Genomic DNA, 16,619 nt, shown 5'->3' with positions numbered 1-16,619 from the left:
TATTGATATGAGAAGCTACTGGTTAGAATAGGAGATGTTCTAAGGTAGTTAAAAGTTTTCTACTTATACCCATTCAAATATTTTTGGGTTTATTTATTAAGTATTTAAAAATACATGTATAAGGAGAGGGCAAAAGAGTTAATCTTTCCCACTCTGAAGTTTATGGCGATGTTTTACTACGCTCCATTCCCCATGATTTTGGGGCATGCTAATGCATGAATATTCAAGTACAAGCCAGGCACAACTATGCCTCTGGAGATATACGCTATGGGCCATCCCAGATATAAAAAACAGGAATTACATTACTTTGGAGGTCTGATTCACTCTCATTAATCTGCCAAAGGACTGAATCTGACTTCCAACTACAGGTATCGGAAGCTTCAGGTTTTTGAGTTCAGACGGAAAGTCAACATCTAAATAATAATAGAAGATTAGCAGGCTGGGCTTGCAGACCTTAGGAGAAATACTGATATTATGGGTATATAAAGTAGGAAAAGTGGGCACTATTCTAATAGAGTAGCTTTAAGGCCATCAGAAGAGATGCTAAAAGATGGCATCACTCCAAAGGACTTCTTCCACAATTTAGCGTTCTTTAGGATAACAGGACTGTACTAAAGATTAGGTTGTATTACATTCAGTTCCATAATTACTTATCCTTTTCTTCTGGGCTACGTACTGTGCTAGGTATCTTGAATAACAAAAATGATAAAAATGGTCCCCTTTTTAAAGAAATTAAAGATTGAGTAGTCTAGACAAAGTCACGCTTTTACTTAGGAATATTAAAGCTCTGACAGGTTTCACTTATCAGATTAGTTGTCTGTTCAATTGTAGAGTAGAGAAGATGGTATTGAAGGGCTGGTCACCAGGCAGGCAGATTTTGATGAGGGGAAATGTTCAGAGAGTGAGGTGCTTTCCCAAAAAGGCAGATTTTGGTAGAATATTGGAATGGTACAACATGGGAGGGTAAGAGGAGTTAGCACTGGATGTTGATAAAAAATGTAAATGGATTCTAAAAGCACTTTGCTTACCTAATGGCATTTTTAAGTCTACCAAGGAATATGAATATATCAGATTTTTTCTTTTCCTGTATTAATATTAGAAAGACCATTAAATAGCCCACTTGAAAACTTCCTATTTATTTATTTACTGAGACAAGGTCTCACTCTGTCACTCAGGCTGCAGTGCAGTGACACAACCACAGCTCATGTTATCCTTAACCTCCTGGATTCAAGATATCCTCCAGCCTCAGCCTCCCAAGTAGCTAGGACCACAGGGGCATGCCCCCATGATCAGCTAATTTTTAAATTTTTTGTACAGATAGGATCTTGCTATGGTGCCTGGGGCTGGCCTTGAACTTCTAGGCTAAAACAATCCTTCTACTTTGGTCTCCTAAAATGTTGGGATTAAAGGTATAAGCCACTGTGCCTCACTTGGAAATTTTCTGTATAGGTACAAACAACATTTTGTCCCTATGTACTACCCAAAAGTCAACTGCTTAAACAGTTTTTTTTTTTCTGTTAATTTTTTTGTTTTCTTTTGTAATAATCCACCAAAGGTATGCAAGAAAATAGAGCAATCACCAACCTGAGTAATACAACATGATCAAAATCCTTCCTTGTTTTAAGGATCCTTTCTTGCCAAGATGAAAAACGCAATAAGGTAGTTTCTATATTTGAGTGTAGTTCTATTTTATCTTCATGTGTCCATATTTCAATGCCAACCAACGTCACATGGATGTTTAAGGTTTTATAAATCTGTTCAAAGAAGAAACCATTTTTCACAAAGTCAGGTTGCTGGAAAGATTCCACAATATTACTATATTCCTTTATATTTTCCCAAAAACAATAATTTGAACTTGTGAGGTATATAAGCAAACAGTGCAAGCCTCATGTTACAAACTGATATATCAAAATGGGACAGAGTTCATTGCCCAAAATACCTGGTGAATTTTCTGGGCAACAGTGAAATTTAATCAGAAAGATCTGCCTCCTCAAACTATCATAAGTCTTACAGGCACTGTCTCAAGATGTGCTGGAAGAATTTATTAAAGTTCTGAGTTTAGAACTGGCCTAAAAGCATAAGTTCACTAACAGTGGCAGATGGTGTGACTGCTCCTTATTCACCTTCATACTTTAAGCCAAGGGTTCATTCTGTGACAGGTTAGAAAGTTGGTATTGGTTTTCAAAAACTTACCTGCTGTGTTCGATCTCTATGTTTAATTTCTGTAACTACCTTTTTTTTAATCTGAGAAATGTTACTAGGGATTGCTCTAAGCAGGCAGAAATAGTTGTAGCCTATAAACCTCACACTTATTTCTACCTGTTCTGTAAACACCTGGGTGATAGGTACTTTTATGCCAGGACAAAAGAAGTTGGAGTTTATGCAATTGTTATGGGAATTTTGAGAGAAAGGACTGTGTGTTGTATCAGTTTTATATTCCACAACAGTCAGTACAAGTAGGTTGAAAGACAGTGAATGATAAAGTATCAACACTGAATAAACGGAAATGGAATGATCATTCATACAATGTTACTAGGCAGTGTAACTAGTCAATAAGAAGGGTAATACTTATATCATTCCTGTAACAATAAACTTGTGTTAATATTCTACTTTTCTTAACCTACAAGATATGAATATACTCAATTCCATGTGTCAATAGAGGCCAAAAGGTCAGTTCATAGCCTTTTAAATTCTCCTGAAGTTAGACATCTAGTCAAACTCTGACCTCAAATCTACAAAGCCTGTGATATGCATCCTTATTCCTCTTGGCCCTGAATTTTTTGTTTGTTTGTTTTTGAGATAGGGTCTCACTCTGTCACCCAGTCTGGAGTGTAGTGGTGCAATCATAGCTCATTGCAAAGTTGAAATCCCGGGCTCAAAGGATCATCCCACCTCAGTTTCCTGAGTAGTTGGAACTACAGGCACACACCACTGCACCTGTCTATCTTTCTTTTTTCTTTCTTTCTTTCTTTCCTTCTTTCTCTTTCTTTCTCTTCTTTCCTTCTTTCCTTCTTTCCTTCCTTTCTTTTCCTTTCTTTCTTTCTGTCCTCTCTCTCTCTCTCCTTCCTTCCTTCCTTCCTTCCTTTCTTTCTTCCTTCCTTCCTTTCTTCCTTCCTTCCTTTCTTCCTTCCTTCCTTCTTCCTTTCCTTTCCTTTCCCTTCCTTTCTTTTTTTTTTTTTTTTTTTTTTGTTGGGATGATGTCTCACTTTGTTGCCCAGTCTAGTCTTGAACTCCTGGGCTCAGTGAATCTCCTGCCTTGATCTTCCAAAGTGTTGGGATTACAAGCATGAGCCACCACACCAGGCTCTTGACCCTAATCTTAATATGTGGTAAACTTTAGAAATTAAGTACTACATAGCAATAATTATTTTAACCTGGGATTTTCGGACCCTCTCTATTCATAAGTGGGTTTTACATTTACAAGACTACGCACAAGTGCAAACGGAAATATTATTTGTCATTCTGATTATATTTTCTTCTCATAAGAACAAATCTTATAAAATAAAAGCCATGCTTTATCTGCTAAATTCTTGGATAGTTTTGGATACACACATATGGAAGGTTGTGGGGCCTTGAACTGCTCTTTATAGTAGGGAAATAACTATGGAATCTGCAAGTTAAAAGGGGTGAAGACATAATGAAAGTCAAAATAAGAAAGGACCCAGGGAAATAATATGAGTATGGGCTCTGTGAAGGATAATAAAGGGTCAGTAAGAAGGGATACAATGGCCAGGCACACGGGCTTTTAGACTTTGTTACCTTAAATTGTTTGTTTTACAATGTGCTATGTAACCTCCCAATCTAAACTACAAATCTTCAGTAAAAGTTCAGCAATATGCAACGGTTTTATATGTATGTTTATTTGAAGATTAGAAACCAAGGAGAGAGTTTTAGTCTTGAGTTGGGGTCAATGCCAGGGAAGTGATAAAAGACATAATTGTAAGATAAAAGGAACGGAAGAAAACAGAAGTGATCATGAAATGTAATCATTGTACTCCACACTGTTCCTTCTTCCCTCTTACAAAAAGGCATGGGGAAAATTTTCAATTTCCACAGACATAAATTGAAATAGTTGGGAGAAGTTCTGCTTCTGCCTACAATGTATGAAGTTAGAAAGAATGTTGCCTCTACCCTGACAAAAAGGACAAGCCAGAGAAATTACAAAATCATATATTTTTTTCTGAGTCCACCTGAGAACTGAGGCAATAGGGCCAACAAGTGTGTCTGAACCTTGGGCAAAGACAGTCTCCTTCAAGGAGAGGTGGTACCAGAACACCTCCCTTGTGGCAGATAATGAGAAAGAAAGATGCTGAGCACTTTATTAATGGGCAGAAATAATTGACCAAATATCATTAATGAATTGCTTAAGGCCAAGTATGGGATAGAAGGAGAATGCAGAGCCCCATGGAGATCCAGACACAGGGATCTCAGGTCCGCACACAGATTGATCTCCATGGGCCTCCGTGGATGCCGACAACCACAGTGGGGCACAGAGAGGGAGTTTCAAGATGGCCTCCCTCAGTGTGGCGGGCCTGAAGAAGGGGAGAGTTGCTGCTTTGCAAAAAATTATAACATCTACCGGACTCTTTCCCCAAGGAACACAAGCCTTAAGCTGCCAAGGGAGCTATAGCAAATTTTCCCCCCAGAACCCAAATCAAAATTTATTACAGCTGAAGAAAAGGAAAACAAAACAAAGCAAATCAAAACAAAAATAGCCTTCTACTCCTGGAGGAGAGGTGGGAAACTGTCCTGAACCCAGACCATTCGGGATCTCCTACCAATGGAGAGGAAAATGAACACTGAGAAATACTCAGCCAATGACCCATGGACAGGGCTTCCCTAAGACTGAGGTTAAATCAGGATAATAGAAAGTGCCCTGGGCCCCATAACTAGGCTAGAAGGCACTGAGGAGCAAACAACAGGCCACTATTGAAGAAGGGGTGAGAATGTGAAGGGAGGTGCTGGCTCTCAAAGCCTAAAGTTGAGAATGGAACAGAAATAAGGGGAAAAGCTCTCCAACAATGCAGGACCCGTCCTATGCACAAAGTAACACTAGATGAATATGCAGTTGATAGTTCACTGCAGGTGGCAGTAGCAACAGCAAAACCAGCTCAATTTCTGACCAGATTAATCGACTTCCACATGTTAATGACCTAGCAAAAGAAGAAGTGCACCATTTCAGGCATAAATACTATTTTCTTAGACTCTACTATGCATACTGTCTACCATCCAATAAAACATTAAAGAACATACAAAAGAGCATGAAAAGGCAACCCACTGTTGGAGAGAAAAGAGCTGATAAAACTAAACTCATAGATGACCCACATGCTGAAATTGTCTGACAGGAAATTTAAATTAGTTATCAATAATATGTTGAAGGCTCTAATGGAAAAGATGGATGTGGTTTGCAGAATTCTAAGATGGCCCCCAAGGATTCCTGTTCCTGGACACTAAGCACTGTGGAATGACCTCCCTTTCAATGCGGGCAGCACTGTGAGTATGATGAATTTCACTAGTATATTTAGGTTATGATACAGCACAAAGATAAAGGGAGCTTACAGCTTTTCAGATGCAATTAAGGTACCCAAATCAGAGGATTCTGAATTGAATAACAGTGAACTTACTGTGGGTAGACCTAATTTAATCTTTTAAAACAAGTCTAGTAATTTGAAGCAGCAGCATTTCTCCTGGTGGCCCAAAGAAGAAACCTGACATGTTGTGAAAGGGTCCAAGAGAGCACTGTGTGGTAAGAAATTGTCAGGGCCCCCAGTAACTGAGATGGCCCCAGCAGACAGCCAGCAAGAATTTGAGGACTTCAATCCTGCAACTGCATGAACTAAATTCTGCCAACAACAACAAGCTGAGATCCCCAGGCCCAATTTCCTCATTCTGAGATCCTGAGCAGAGAACCCAGTTATGCTGTACCCAGATTCCTGCCTACAAAAATTGTGAGATCGTTAATGAGTATTGTTCTAAGGTGCTAGGTTCGTGGTAACTTATTGTGTAGTAATAAAAAAAATGAATATATTGAAAAACAAGCTTGAAAAGATGAGGAAATTTCAGCAGAGAGGTGGAAACTATAAAAGAGAGTGGATGAAAATAGCAGAGTACATATATAGTAGTAGACACAAAGAATACCATTGATGAATACATCAGTAGGCTAGACATGGGTAAGGAAAGAATACTGTTGGCCCAACAAAAAGTAGCCAAATGGAAACACAAAGAGTTAAGAGTGAAAACCACATAGGGGAAGGTCCAAAGCTGTGGGAAAATCATAAGATCTAATATTCGTATAATAGAAATACAACAAAGAGAAGAGAGATAAGAAGGCAGAAGAAATATTTGAAGAGATCATGGTCAATAATTTTCAAAAATAGTATAAAACAGCAAATAACAGATCCAAGAAGTTCAGAGAATCCAACACTATAAATACCACACACACACACACACACACACAGACACACATACACTGATGAGGGTATGCAAAAGGGACACATAGACTAGCTGAAATGTTGCCCAATGGACAAAAGTGAAACAATTTGAGCAACAAAATAAAGTAGTGTTAGGTTGTAACTCAAAGTACAAAATAAATATCCACTGATATAAATAAATTATTAAATACATGTTAATGGAAGAAAAGAGATAAATTTCTTGCCTAGAAAAATTTCAAGCAATTTATGTAGATGCTCCATTGTCAAGGAGGAAGAGCATAATTTACACTTCTTAAGTGTGAGCTGTGCATAGTAACTTTCTTTCAAAGAATATATTACTGTAAAGAAGCATACACTTTCCATATGACCCAGTATTTCTACTTCTTCGTTATTTACCAAAGAAAAATGAAATTTTATAATTGCACATACAGCTATACACAAATGTTTAAAGCCATTGTATTTACAATAGCCAAAAACTACAAGCAGATTAAATGTCCCTCAACTGGTGAATTAGTAACCATTGGCCTAGAGGGGCCTTCCTTACAGCTTTTTCCTATGGGGTCTCTTTATCCTAGTAATAGGGCTGAGGTGTCTCAGAATGAGTCAGAAAAAAAAAAAAGTGTTGCAATTCACAATTTGTTTTTTTAAAAGGGTTGTATACCTCATTCTAATTTAGACAAATTAAGCATTTTAATATATTTTACTGAAACACTTACTCCACTTTCTATGCCAAACCATGGACAACAAATTATAGCTTAAAAGACTTTTCATTATACAACTTCACAGAGCAATGATTTAAAGTAGTGCAATTTGGTTTATAGTGATCGATTTTCATATTCTTTGTACATTGCTTCATAAATTTTGTGGTTAGAGACCAAGTTTTGAAACTTATTTCAATATTAAATGCCATTTACATCGAAAATTGAAAATTCAGAGCTGTGGTTTGTTGTTATTATTTTTTCCTGTGGATTTTTGTTATGAGTCTACTTGGTGAATCTTTGTGCTTTGTACTCCCTTAATATCAGGTGACTACAATAGTCCGGCAGAGATCTGTGCTGAAAGGTTCTTTGCATTCATATTATTGGCTTGATTCAAAAACTATATCAAACCTTACCATGTTGACAAAATTGACCATTCCCCAAATTCGGTTCCTTAGTTTATTGTGAGGATGACTATTCCTGCGATACTGGAAATATAAATATCATATTAATATTCATTAACAATAGGAGTTACATAAAAGCTCAACAAAATACTTCATTCATCGTCAGCTATTACAAAGGAAAAAAAAATCATTGGTCTAATGAAGAAAGAGAACTCGTTTCATTCAGCTAAACACCAGACAACTTAAATAAATTTTTGATATAAAATAACTAAATACAGCTCTCCTAAAGACATGCTTAGGTTTAGTATTACTTCAAGTTTTTCTTTCTAACTTTGTTTCCTTTCCACATTACATTATACTACATTACATTAATTTATTAAGCCAACTGATTAGTGTTCTTTAGAGTCCATTTTTTATCACATAGATGAAACAAACCTATTAAAGCTACAAAGCAATCAATATATGGCAAAGAACAGCAACTTTATTAACCCTTCTGTGTCCTTGGTGTTCACAAAATAAAGAATATGTAATTAAAAAAACCCCACTGGAGCCGCAGATATGCTGAACAGGGACAGGAAAGTGTAGCTACCCCTTCCCTCCAGGAAACAGCTATGAGGGCAAACCAGACTTTCATGTCCCGTCTATTCTGACTTTTGTTCTCTCCTTTTAACTGCATTCCCTTTTTGTACCATTGGGATCTTGTATCAATTATCAATTTAGACTTGATCAAATGTACTTAATAATAACATAAGGTGTACTGTAGGGATAAATGCAAATGGTCAACCTTCTTTCATAATAAAAATAAGAAATTAACTTGTCTTTCCTGAATCTTACAAGTATCTACTTGTTACCATCCCATTGCTCTCCTGTTATGTTAAATATCAAAATACTGCTAAGATATAGCATTCTTCAATTTTCATCTCCCACCTACTCAACCTACTATACTCTGATTATAACTGCCACTATTCCATTGAAATTATTTTTAAAAACCCACAAATATTCTCTTAATTATCAAATAAATTGTGAATATATTTTCCTTTCTGGTCATCTTATCCACATTTAATGTTGACCATTTTCAATTTCAATAAATTTCTTAACTTCTTGGTTTCTATTACCCCGTACACTCCTGCTATTTTATTGTGTGTTCCCATTATCCTTTTAAATACTGGATGACAAATATGTTTCCCAACAGGATTTCCATTGATTGCTTGATAGATAAGAATTACCCAAAAGTCATTGCCTAAAATTCACTGTGGAGAGAGATTCTGAGGCTATTTTAGGGATCACAAAGATTAGCTACTTTGTCAATCAGTGATTTTCAACCAGAGGAGAGGGAGGAGGAATGGTTAGGTATGAGCTTTGTACTTTTATTGCCAAATCTTTATTTAGTAGTTGGTGTTCCCCAGGATTCAGACATTTGTGTTCTGCTCTTCTTTTTCAACTTGCTAGCTGTCAGTGTATCATCCATATCCTCACTTAACTTCCCTGCTGAGAATTCCACACTATCTTCAAGATATGTAAACTTCTCAACATGTTTCCAAAGACTGCCTTTGGTTTCCTTATTTTATTTGATCGGAATGCTTACATTTTCTACCCTTCTCTTGCTTTCTTGCCCTTTTTATTGTTGTTGTTCCTCCAGACAAGGTCTTGCTCTGTCATCCAGGCTGCAGTGCATTGGCGTGAACATGACTCATTGCAGCCTTGACCTCCTGGGCTCATTTGATCCTCCTGTCTCAGCCTCCTGTGTAGTTAGATTCACAGGTACACACCACCACACCTAGCTATTTTTTTTTCCTTCTTTTTTTTTGTAGTGATGGGGTCTCGCTCTGTTGCCCAGGCTGGTCTCAACCTCCTGGTCTCAAACAGTCCTCCCACTTTGGCTTCCCAAAGTGCTGGGATTACAGGTGTGAGCCACCGCACCTGATCTCTGCTGCTCTTTTTGTTTGGCTATCATATATATCATTAATACTCAGAACCTAGCATACTGAACGCACATTAACTATTTGTCAAATGAAAATAGATGATTTACCATAGGAACTTACGTAAATAAAGAAACCCTGAAATATTTTAAGACGGTATTAAAGCAGCACGTGCAAGAGCTATACACATAAAGCCCAGTTTAATGCAACTAAAATAACACCAAGCAACCCTTCTCCTAGTATCTGAGTAAAAATTTTAATAACCTGTTCTTAGTCTTTGATAACACGTATATTATTATTAAGAGCATAGTGTCTCTTAGCACTCTTTTTAAAATTTCTCAGCAACATGATAGTGTAGGCCTATCTGTTTAGTGCTTAGAACTTACAATTTCAATTTAAAATTTTTTTCATAGGTTAACTACAGTTTCCTCTATTTTTAATGTGTAAAAATGTTATATCTTTTCAATTAAAATGGGTCTTACCTTTTTTTTCTTATTACATTGGCTGGGAATTTCAGTAAAAATGCTAAAAACATCTGGTGACAATGAGCATATGTACCTTATTCCCAATTTTGGAGGAAAACTGCCAGCATTTTATTAATAAGTTTAATGTTTATACTAAATAGGAGTTTGGTAAATATACTTTATTTTCTTCCATTTTTTATATCCTAAGAGTTTTATTATGAATGAGTGTTGAATTATATGTGTGTATACATACACAAATACCTACTCTCTCTCTCTCTATATATATATATATATGAGATTATCAACTTAAAAATATCTATTCATGTCAAAGCAAAGCAATATTCACATCACTGGAGGAAACCATCACTCTCATGTAAACTGTTTATGGATATATCTTGGCTTGGGTTTGCAAATATTTCTTGGACATTTGAAGTTGCATTTATAAGTGAAATTAGCTTATAATTTTACTTTCTCATAAGATCACGTCTAGATTTGTTACCAATATTATCAGTTGTCATAGATTGTTATTGTAATGACTCAAGGAATCACTCTTACAGGTATCTGTATCTTTTTATAAGTTTCCTCCAACGTTGATTCTAGGCTTGGACATATGACTTACTTTGGGTGAGACATGTAAACATGTACAAACAGAAGCTTGAAAGGCTTTTGCACCTTGGAGCCTCTCCTCTCTTTTGATGCTTTGATGCCCAGCTATGATGCAAGAAAGCACAACCAGCTAGGCTGCTGGAGAGACATGGCCAGCTGAAACCCAATACCACATCCCAGGCAAATGACCGTGGCCATCTTAGACTAGCCAGTCAGTGGAGTCAATAAATTATTGCAGCTGCATGAGTCATTGATTACCCACCAGGTTTTGATTAGTTTATGACACAGTGGTAGATAAATAATACAAAGATTAGAATAACCATACAAAATGTGGGATTTTTTTCCTCTTTTCCTATTCTTTGGAATAGTTTGTAAAAGGTAAGGTTATTTATTACAACAAACTTTGGTAAAACTTGTCACCAAACTAGTCTGAGCCTGCTGTCTTTATTTGTTGATAGGTTGTGGCCTACTTATGTAATTTTTCAAATTTGTTGTAAATATTTTTGGGATTTCCTATTTATTGTTGAGTCAGCTTGATAACATTTAACTACATACTTCTGTTTATACATTTATTGGTACATAGTTCTTCATATATTTTTAATGATGTGTAACCTTAATCTTATTTATAATTATGTTTTATTTTCTAACTTTACATATGTTTTTATATTTTTTTAATCGGCATTGTCAGAAGCTTGTCTATTTCATTAATGTTTTCAGAGAACTAGTACTTGGCTCTGTTGAACTACTCCACTGGACATTTTTTTGTCTTTTGTTTCGCCTTGTGGTTTTATTGATTTTTCTCATTGTTAAATTACTTTCCTCTTTCTATCTTCTTTGGATTTATACTGTTTTGTTTTCAAATCTCTCTAGTTGGACTCTTAGTCTCTTTATTTTCTTTCTTTTTTCCTAATAAAACTGTTTAAATTGACAAGTGTCTAAATACTGGTATGCTACCTGTATCGAGTAAATTTTACTTTAGTGGTTTTTTTTTTGTTTTTAGTCAGTTATAAATAGTCCATAATTTCAGATTTAATTTTTTAGACAATTAATATTTGGAAATATATTTTGCTTTAAGTTTCCCAACCAATGGTCTTTTAATGGTCTAATTAAACAATTTTTGTTATAACTTCTAATTTGGTTGTATTAAAAAAGAGAAAAGTGATCTTATGATATCTCTTTGTTATTTCTATTTATTTTCTTTGTGGCCAGATACCCTGTTAATTTTTTCAAATATGTTGTTTGTACATGAAAAATATACATATTCTTTTAAAAAAAATGCAAGGTAGTATATCAATTGGTTAGATCCAACTTACATTTATGTAGTTCAAATCTTATCAATTTTTGCTGAAGCTATTCCTCTTGACTTAAAATTTTCTGATAGAGAAGAGTTAAAAAATACCCTGCTTTCTCTGGCAAACCTGTTACATTTTTGTTATCTTTTTATACTTTGTTGTTAGCTGTTTTCATATTTTATGTCCTTCTGGTGCTCTTTTTCTAATTAATTTTCCAATTTATCTCAAATAACTTTTTAAATCATAAATTGTCATTTACATACTATTAAAATAATAAGATATCTTTTTGGGGGGAAAGAACTACTTTATCTTATTATTTAATGAGATTTTTTAAGTTTCTGAGAAGTTTAGCTATATTTCTTATAAATGTCATAATATCCTTTTTTTATATACAGTTTGAGAGTTTCTAACTTTTTTTGTTGTTGTTGTTTTGTTTTGTTTTTTGGGAGATGGAGGGAGTCTCGCTCTGTCACCCAGGCTGGAGTGCAGTGGCATGATCTCGGCTCACTGCAACCTCCACCTCCCGGATTCAAGCAATTCTTCTGCCTCAACCTCCTGAGAACCTGGGATTACAGGCGCGTGCCACCTCGCCCAGCTAATTTTCATATTTTTAGTAGAGATGGGGTTTCACTGTGTTGGTCAGGCTGGTCTTGAACTCCTGACCTCAGATGATCCACCCGCCTTGGCCTCCCAAAGTGCTGGGATTACAGGCATGAGCCACCACGCCTGGTCAAGACTTTCTAACCTCTAACAGGCAGATGTAATTGTTACATTCACTCTAATTTCTGACACATTTGGAATTACTTTCACATATTATTTTGTTTTTGTATTTACAATTCTATATGTATGTATGTATATATGTAATATAGTCATACGTTGCTTAACAACGGGAATATATTCTGAGAAATGCATTCTTAGGTGATTTCATCATTGTGCAAACATCATAAAGCATACTTACACAAACCTAGATGTTATAACCTACTACACATGTATACCATATGGTATAGCCCACTGCTCCTAGGCTGCAAACCTATAGAGTAGGTTACTATACTGAATATTATAGGCAATTGTAACATAATGCTTTTTGTATATGTAAACTTAGAAAAAGTACCAAAAAAATGTTATAAATGTTAAAAAATAAAAAATAAAAAAGTGGTATGCCTCCTAGGGAACTAACTATGAATGGAGCTTACAGGACTGAAGGTTTCTCTGAGTGAATCAATGAATGAATCAGTGAGTGAATGTAAAGGCCTAGGACATTACTGTACCTCACGGTGAACTTTATAAACACTGTACACTTGGCTCCACTATATTTATACAATTTTTAATAATAAATTTTTAATAATTTATTTTTAATAATATTTTAATAAATTATTTTAAATTTTTAATAATAATTTAATAAATATAAAATAATAAATAATTTAATAAATATAAAATATAAAATATATAAAAATATAAAATATAAAAATATAAAAATATAATAAAATTAATAATTTAATAATAAATTAAGCTTGGCTTACTGTAACTTTTTTACTTTATAAACTAAAAATTTTTGAACTTTTGACTTTTTAGACAATGGTTTAAAATACAAACATATTGTACAGCTGTACAAAAATATTTTTTCTTTATATCTATATCCTGTAATCTTTTTTCTAATTTTTATTTTTTACTTTTTAAATTTTTGTTAAAAACTAAGACAAAAACCACACATATTAGCCTAAACCTACACAAAATCAGGATCACCAATATCATTGTTTTCCACCTCCATAACTTGTTCCCCCAGAAGGTCTTTAGGGGCAATTACATACATATAGCTGCCATCTCCTATGATAACAATGCCTACTCCTGGAATACCTCTTGAAGGACCCACCTGAGGCTGTTTTACAGTTAACTTTTTAAATATATCAATAAGAATACACTATAAAATAACAATAAAAAGTATAACATAGTGAATACATAAACCAGCAACATAGTTGTTTTTTATTATCAAGTATTGTGTACTGTTTTTTTTTTTTTTTTTTTTTTGAGACGGAGTCTCGCTCTGTCGTCCAGGCCGGAGTGCAGTGGCGCGATCTCAGCTCACTGCAAGCTCCGCCTCCCGGGTTTACGCCATTCTCCTGCCTCAGCCTCCCGAGTAGCTGGGACTACAGGCGCCCGCCACCTCGCCTGGCTAGTTTTTTTTTTTTTTTTTTTGTATTTTTTAGTAGAGACGGGGTTTCACCGGGTTAGCCAGGATGGTCTCGATCTCCTGACCTCGTGATCCGCCCGTCTCGGCCTCCCAAAGTGCTGGGATTACAGGCTTGAGCCACCGCGCCCGGCCAACTGTACATAATTGTATGTGCTATACTTTCATATAACTGGCAATGTGGTAGGTTTGTTTACACCAGCATCACCACAGACACATGAGTGAAACATTGTGCTATAATTTTATGATGGCTACGATGTCACTAGTGTAGGAATTTTTCATTATCATCTAATGGGACCACTTTCATATATGTGGTCTATTGACCAAAACATTGTTATGCAGTGCATGACTGTTGGCATATGTGTGCATGTGTGTATTTTCTTCGAAGCTTTCTGTTGGATTGGTCTTTTTTTTTTTTTTTTTTTAATGTTCAAATCCATCTATCCCCCTCTACTCTTTTGGGATATTTACATTCTAATTGCTAGGTTAATAGTGATTACAATTAAAATTTTAACACCCATAGTTTACTTACCAAGTGTAAAATTGTTACTCCCTTTACATTCCTAATCTAAAATTCCATAGAACATTTTAAGTATGATTTCTTTCTCCCAACCTGTTTTCCTTGCCTGATATTTTAGTACTCAATTTAAATTTTACAACATTTTGCATTAGCTGTTTGAACGTATTGTTCTAGAAACTATGTCTTCTGTTGTTTAAAAGGTATGCTCTGTTTGTGATTTACTTATAGTCAATCTGTTTCTTATAGTTGATTTTAAAAGATTTTTTCTTTGTCTTTGATATTCAGAAATTTTTCTACAATATTATCTGATTTGTTTATTCCTTTCCTTCTGGAAAATTCTCAAGAATTGCCTCTCATTTGTCATCTGTCATCCAGTCATTCCCACTCACTCTTTATAAACTTCATATTCTGAATTAATGTCTCTTACGTTCTGTTTTACAGTTTCCAACTTTTTATTTCTCTGGAGAAATTGTTGTTTCTCTAACTCCTCCATTCTCCAATTCACTAATTATTTCTTCACATGCATCTAATCTTCTGTTTAATTTTTCCAAGGGTATATACTTTTTCCTTTTATAAATGTTAAAACAGGTAGTTTTTCAAGTATGCCTGCGCTGTTTTCCAGTCTTTTCTAGTTATTTTAACATCATTCTTATTCATCTTTACATCTTTAATAACTTAAAATATATAATTTAATGTTATAGCATAGTCTGAAATATCATTGGATGATTTACAGATCCTGGAGAGCTTATTTTCCTTTTCTTTAAGTTGGTTGGCTTCCTTATGTAGTTCATTTTATCTTAGATTATTAAGGAGTCGTTTTAGGGCATTTTTGACTTGACCTCCAGCAGTTTAGCAGGCCTCTAATAAGTTTTTATATTAAAAAGTTTGCTTGGCAATGCTGCATCTGAAGAAATATATAATATCATGTCCCACATCTGTGCATAACACAAACAGATTTGTTTTCCCATGTGTAACATTTTACCTGCTCATGGCTACAGGCAGACAGAAAATTTCCTTTATTTCTTTCAGTTTCTGTGGAGCGTTTCTAGTTTCCTTTTCTGAGATGGGCAGCCTTTTATGACTCTGAGAATGATGCAGAGGTCTCATTTCCAAATTTCAGTATTTTGCTTCTCAGGGGTTTAATTTCTTAATTGCCTCTTTTTGCATTCTATATATCGGGATCACCAAGCCTTTAAATTTTACTTACTGTTCTGACAGAGATTTTCTTCTTCGTTTTTAGTACTTGTAGATTTTCCACTTTTTATTTTGAGCTTAACAATTAAAATGTTTTCAATTTTTTGTATGTCGTTCAGCATTTCCATACATTCTTAATGGGGACAGGTGTTCTATTTTGGGTCAGTCTGCTATTGTGGCAAAGGACCCCATAGTCTCTTATGTACATCTGCTTTGGAAAACTAAAAATAGGACTTTGAGCCTAGAATGGAACTCTGATTAGAATACCTTTTTCTCTATGCTAGAATCATAACTACAAGTTCTACAAGGAAGAATAAAGAGAGATATGTTCAGCTGAAAACTTACCACAGTATCATCAGCAACAATGAACAATTCAATGTACTTTTCATTATGGATAGCCTGTAAATTTAGGGAAAATCCAGTTGAAGTATATTTAACACTTTTTATCTTAACCCTTTAAGTTGGAAAAAAAACTAATATTTTCAAGATAAGAAATGTTAATATTATTGATACAAAATGGGGAGGCACATGAATATGTAAAAATTATATAAATTTATCTAAATGAGATCTACTATATGATTAAACATGGGGTCCTATATATCGGATTGTAGTATTTCCTATTTGTTCTTTTTATCTTTTCTTTTTTTAAAAAAATTATTTTATTTTTAAATTTCCAGGCTACATGTGCAGGATGTGTGGGTTTGTTACGTAGATAAATGTGTGCCATCGTGGTTTGCAGCACCTATCAACCCATCACTTGGTATTAAGTCCAGCATGGATTAGCTCTTTTTCCTAATGCTTTGTTTAGGCTTTCAGGTCAAATAAGAGTTGTAAAGAATCATAAACTCATACTTTAAATTTAGGTTTTGTTTTCTTCATTTACTGAGTCAATGCTTCATTAGTAAG

General features: G+C 34.9%; 1 protein-coding gene across 1 annotated transcript in view; it reads right to left on the bottom strand.

Moving 5' to 3' along the window:
• ADAM7 (ADAM metallopeptidase domain 7) overlaps positions 1 to 16,619 on the bottom strand; it is a 61,008-nt gene that overhangs the window by 22,334 nt on the left and 22,055 nt on the right. The window contains exons 7-9 of the mRNA XM_021942145.2: positions 16,059 to 16,112; positions 7,546 to 7,617; positions 1,585 to 1,754 (exon numbers count right to left, since the gene is read on the bottom strand). Of these exons, the coding sequence (XP_021797837.1) occupies positions 1,585 to 1,754; positions 7,546 to 7,617; positions 16,059 to 16,112 (296 nt within the window). The remainder of the gene's footprint in view (positions 1 to 1,584; positions 1,755 to 7,545; positions 7,618 to 16,058; positions 16,113 to 16,619) is intronic.

The sequence above is a fragment of the Papio anubis genome, chromosome 8 (genome assembly GCF_008728515.1).
Source record: "Papio anubis isolate 15944 chromosome 8, Panubis1.0, whole genome shotgun sequence".
NCBI lineage: Eukaryota > Metazoa > Chordata > Mammalia > Primates > Cercopithecidae > Papio > Papio anubis.
This window is presented reverse-complemented; position numbering and strand designations above follow the sequence as displayed.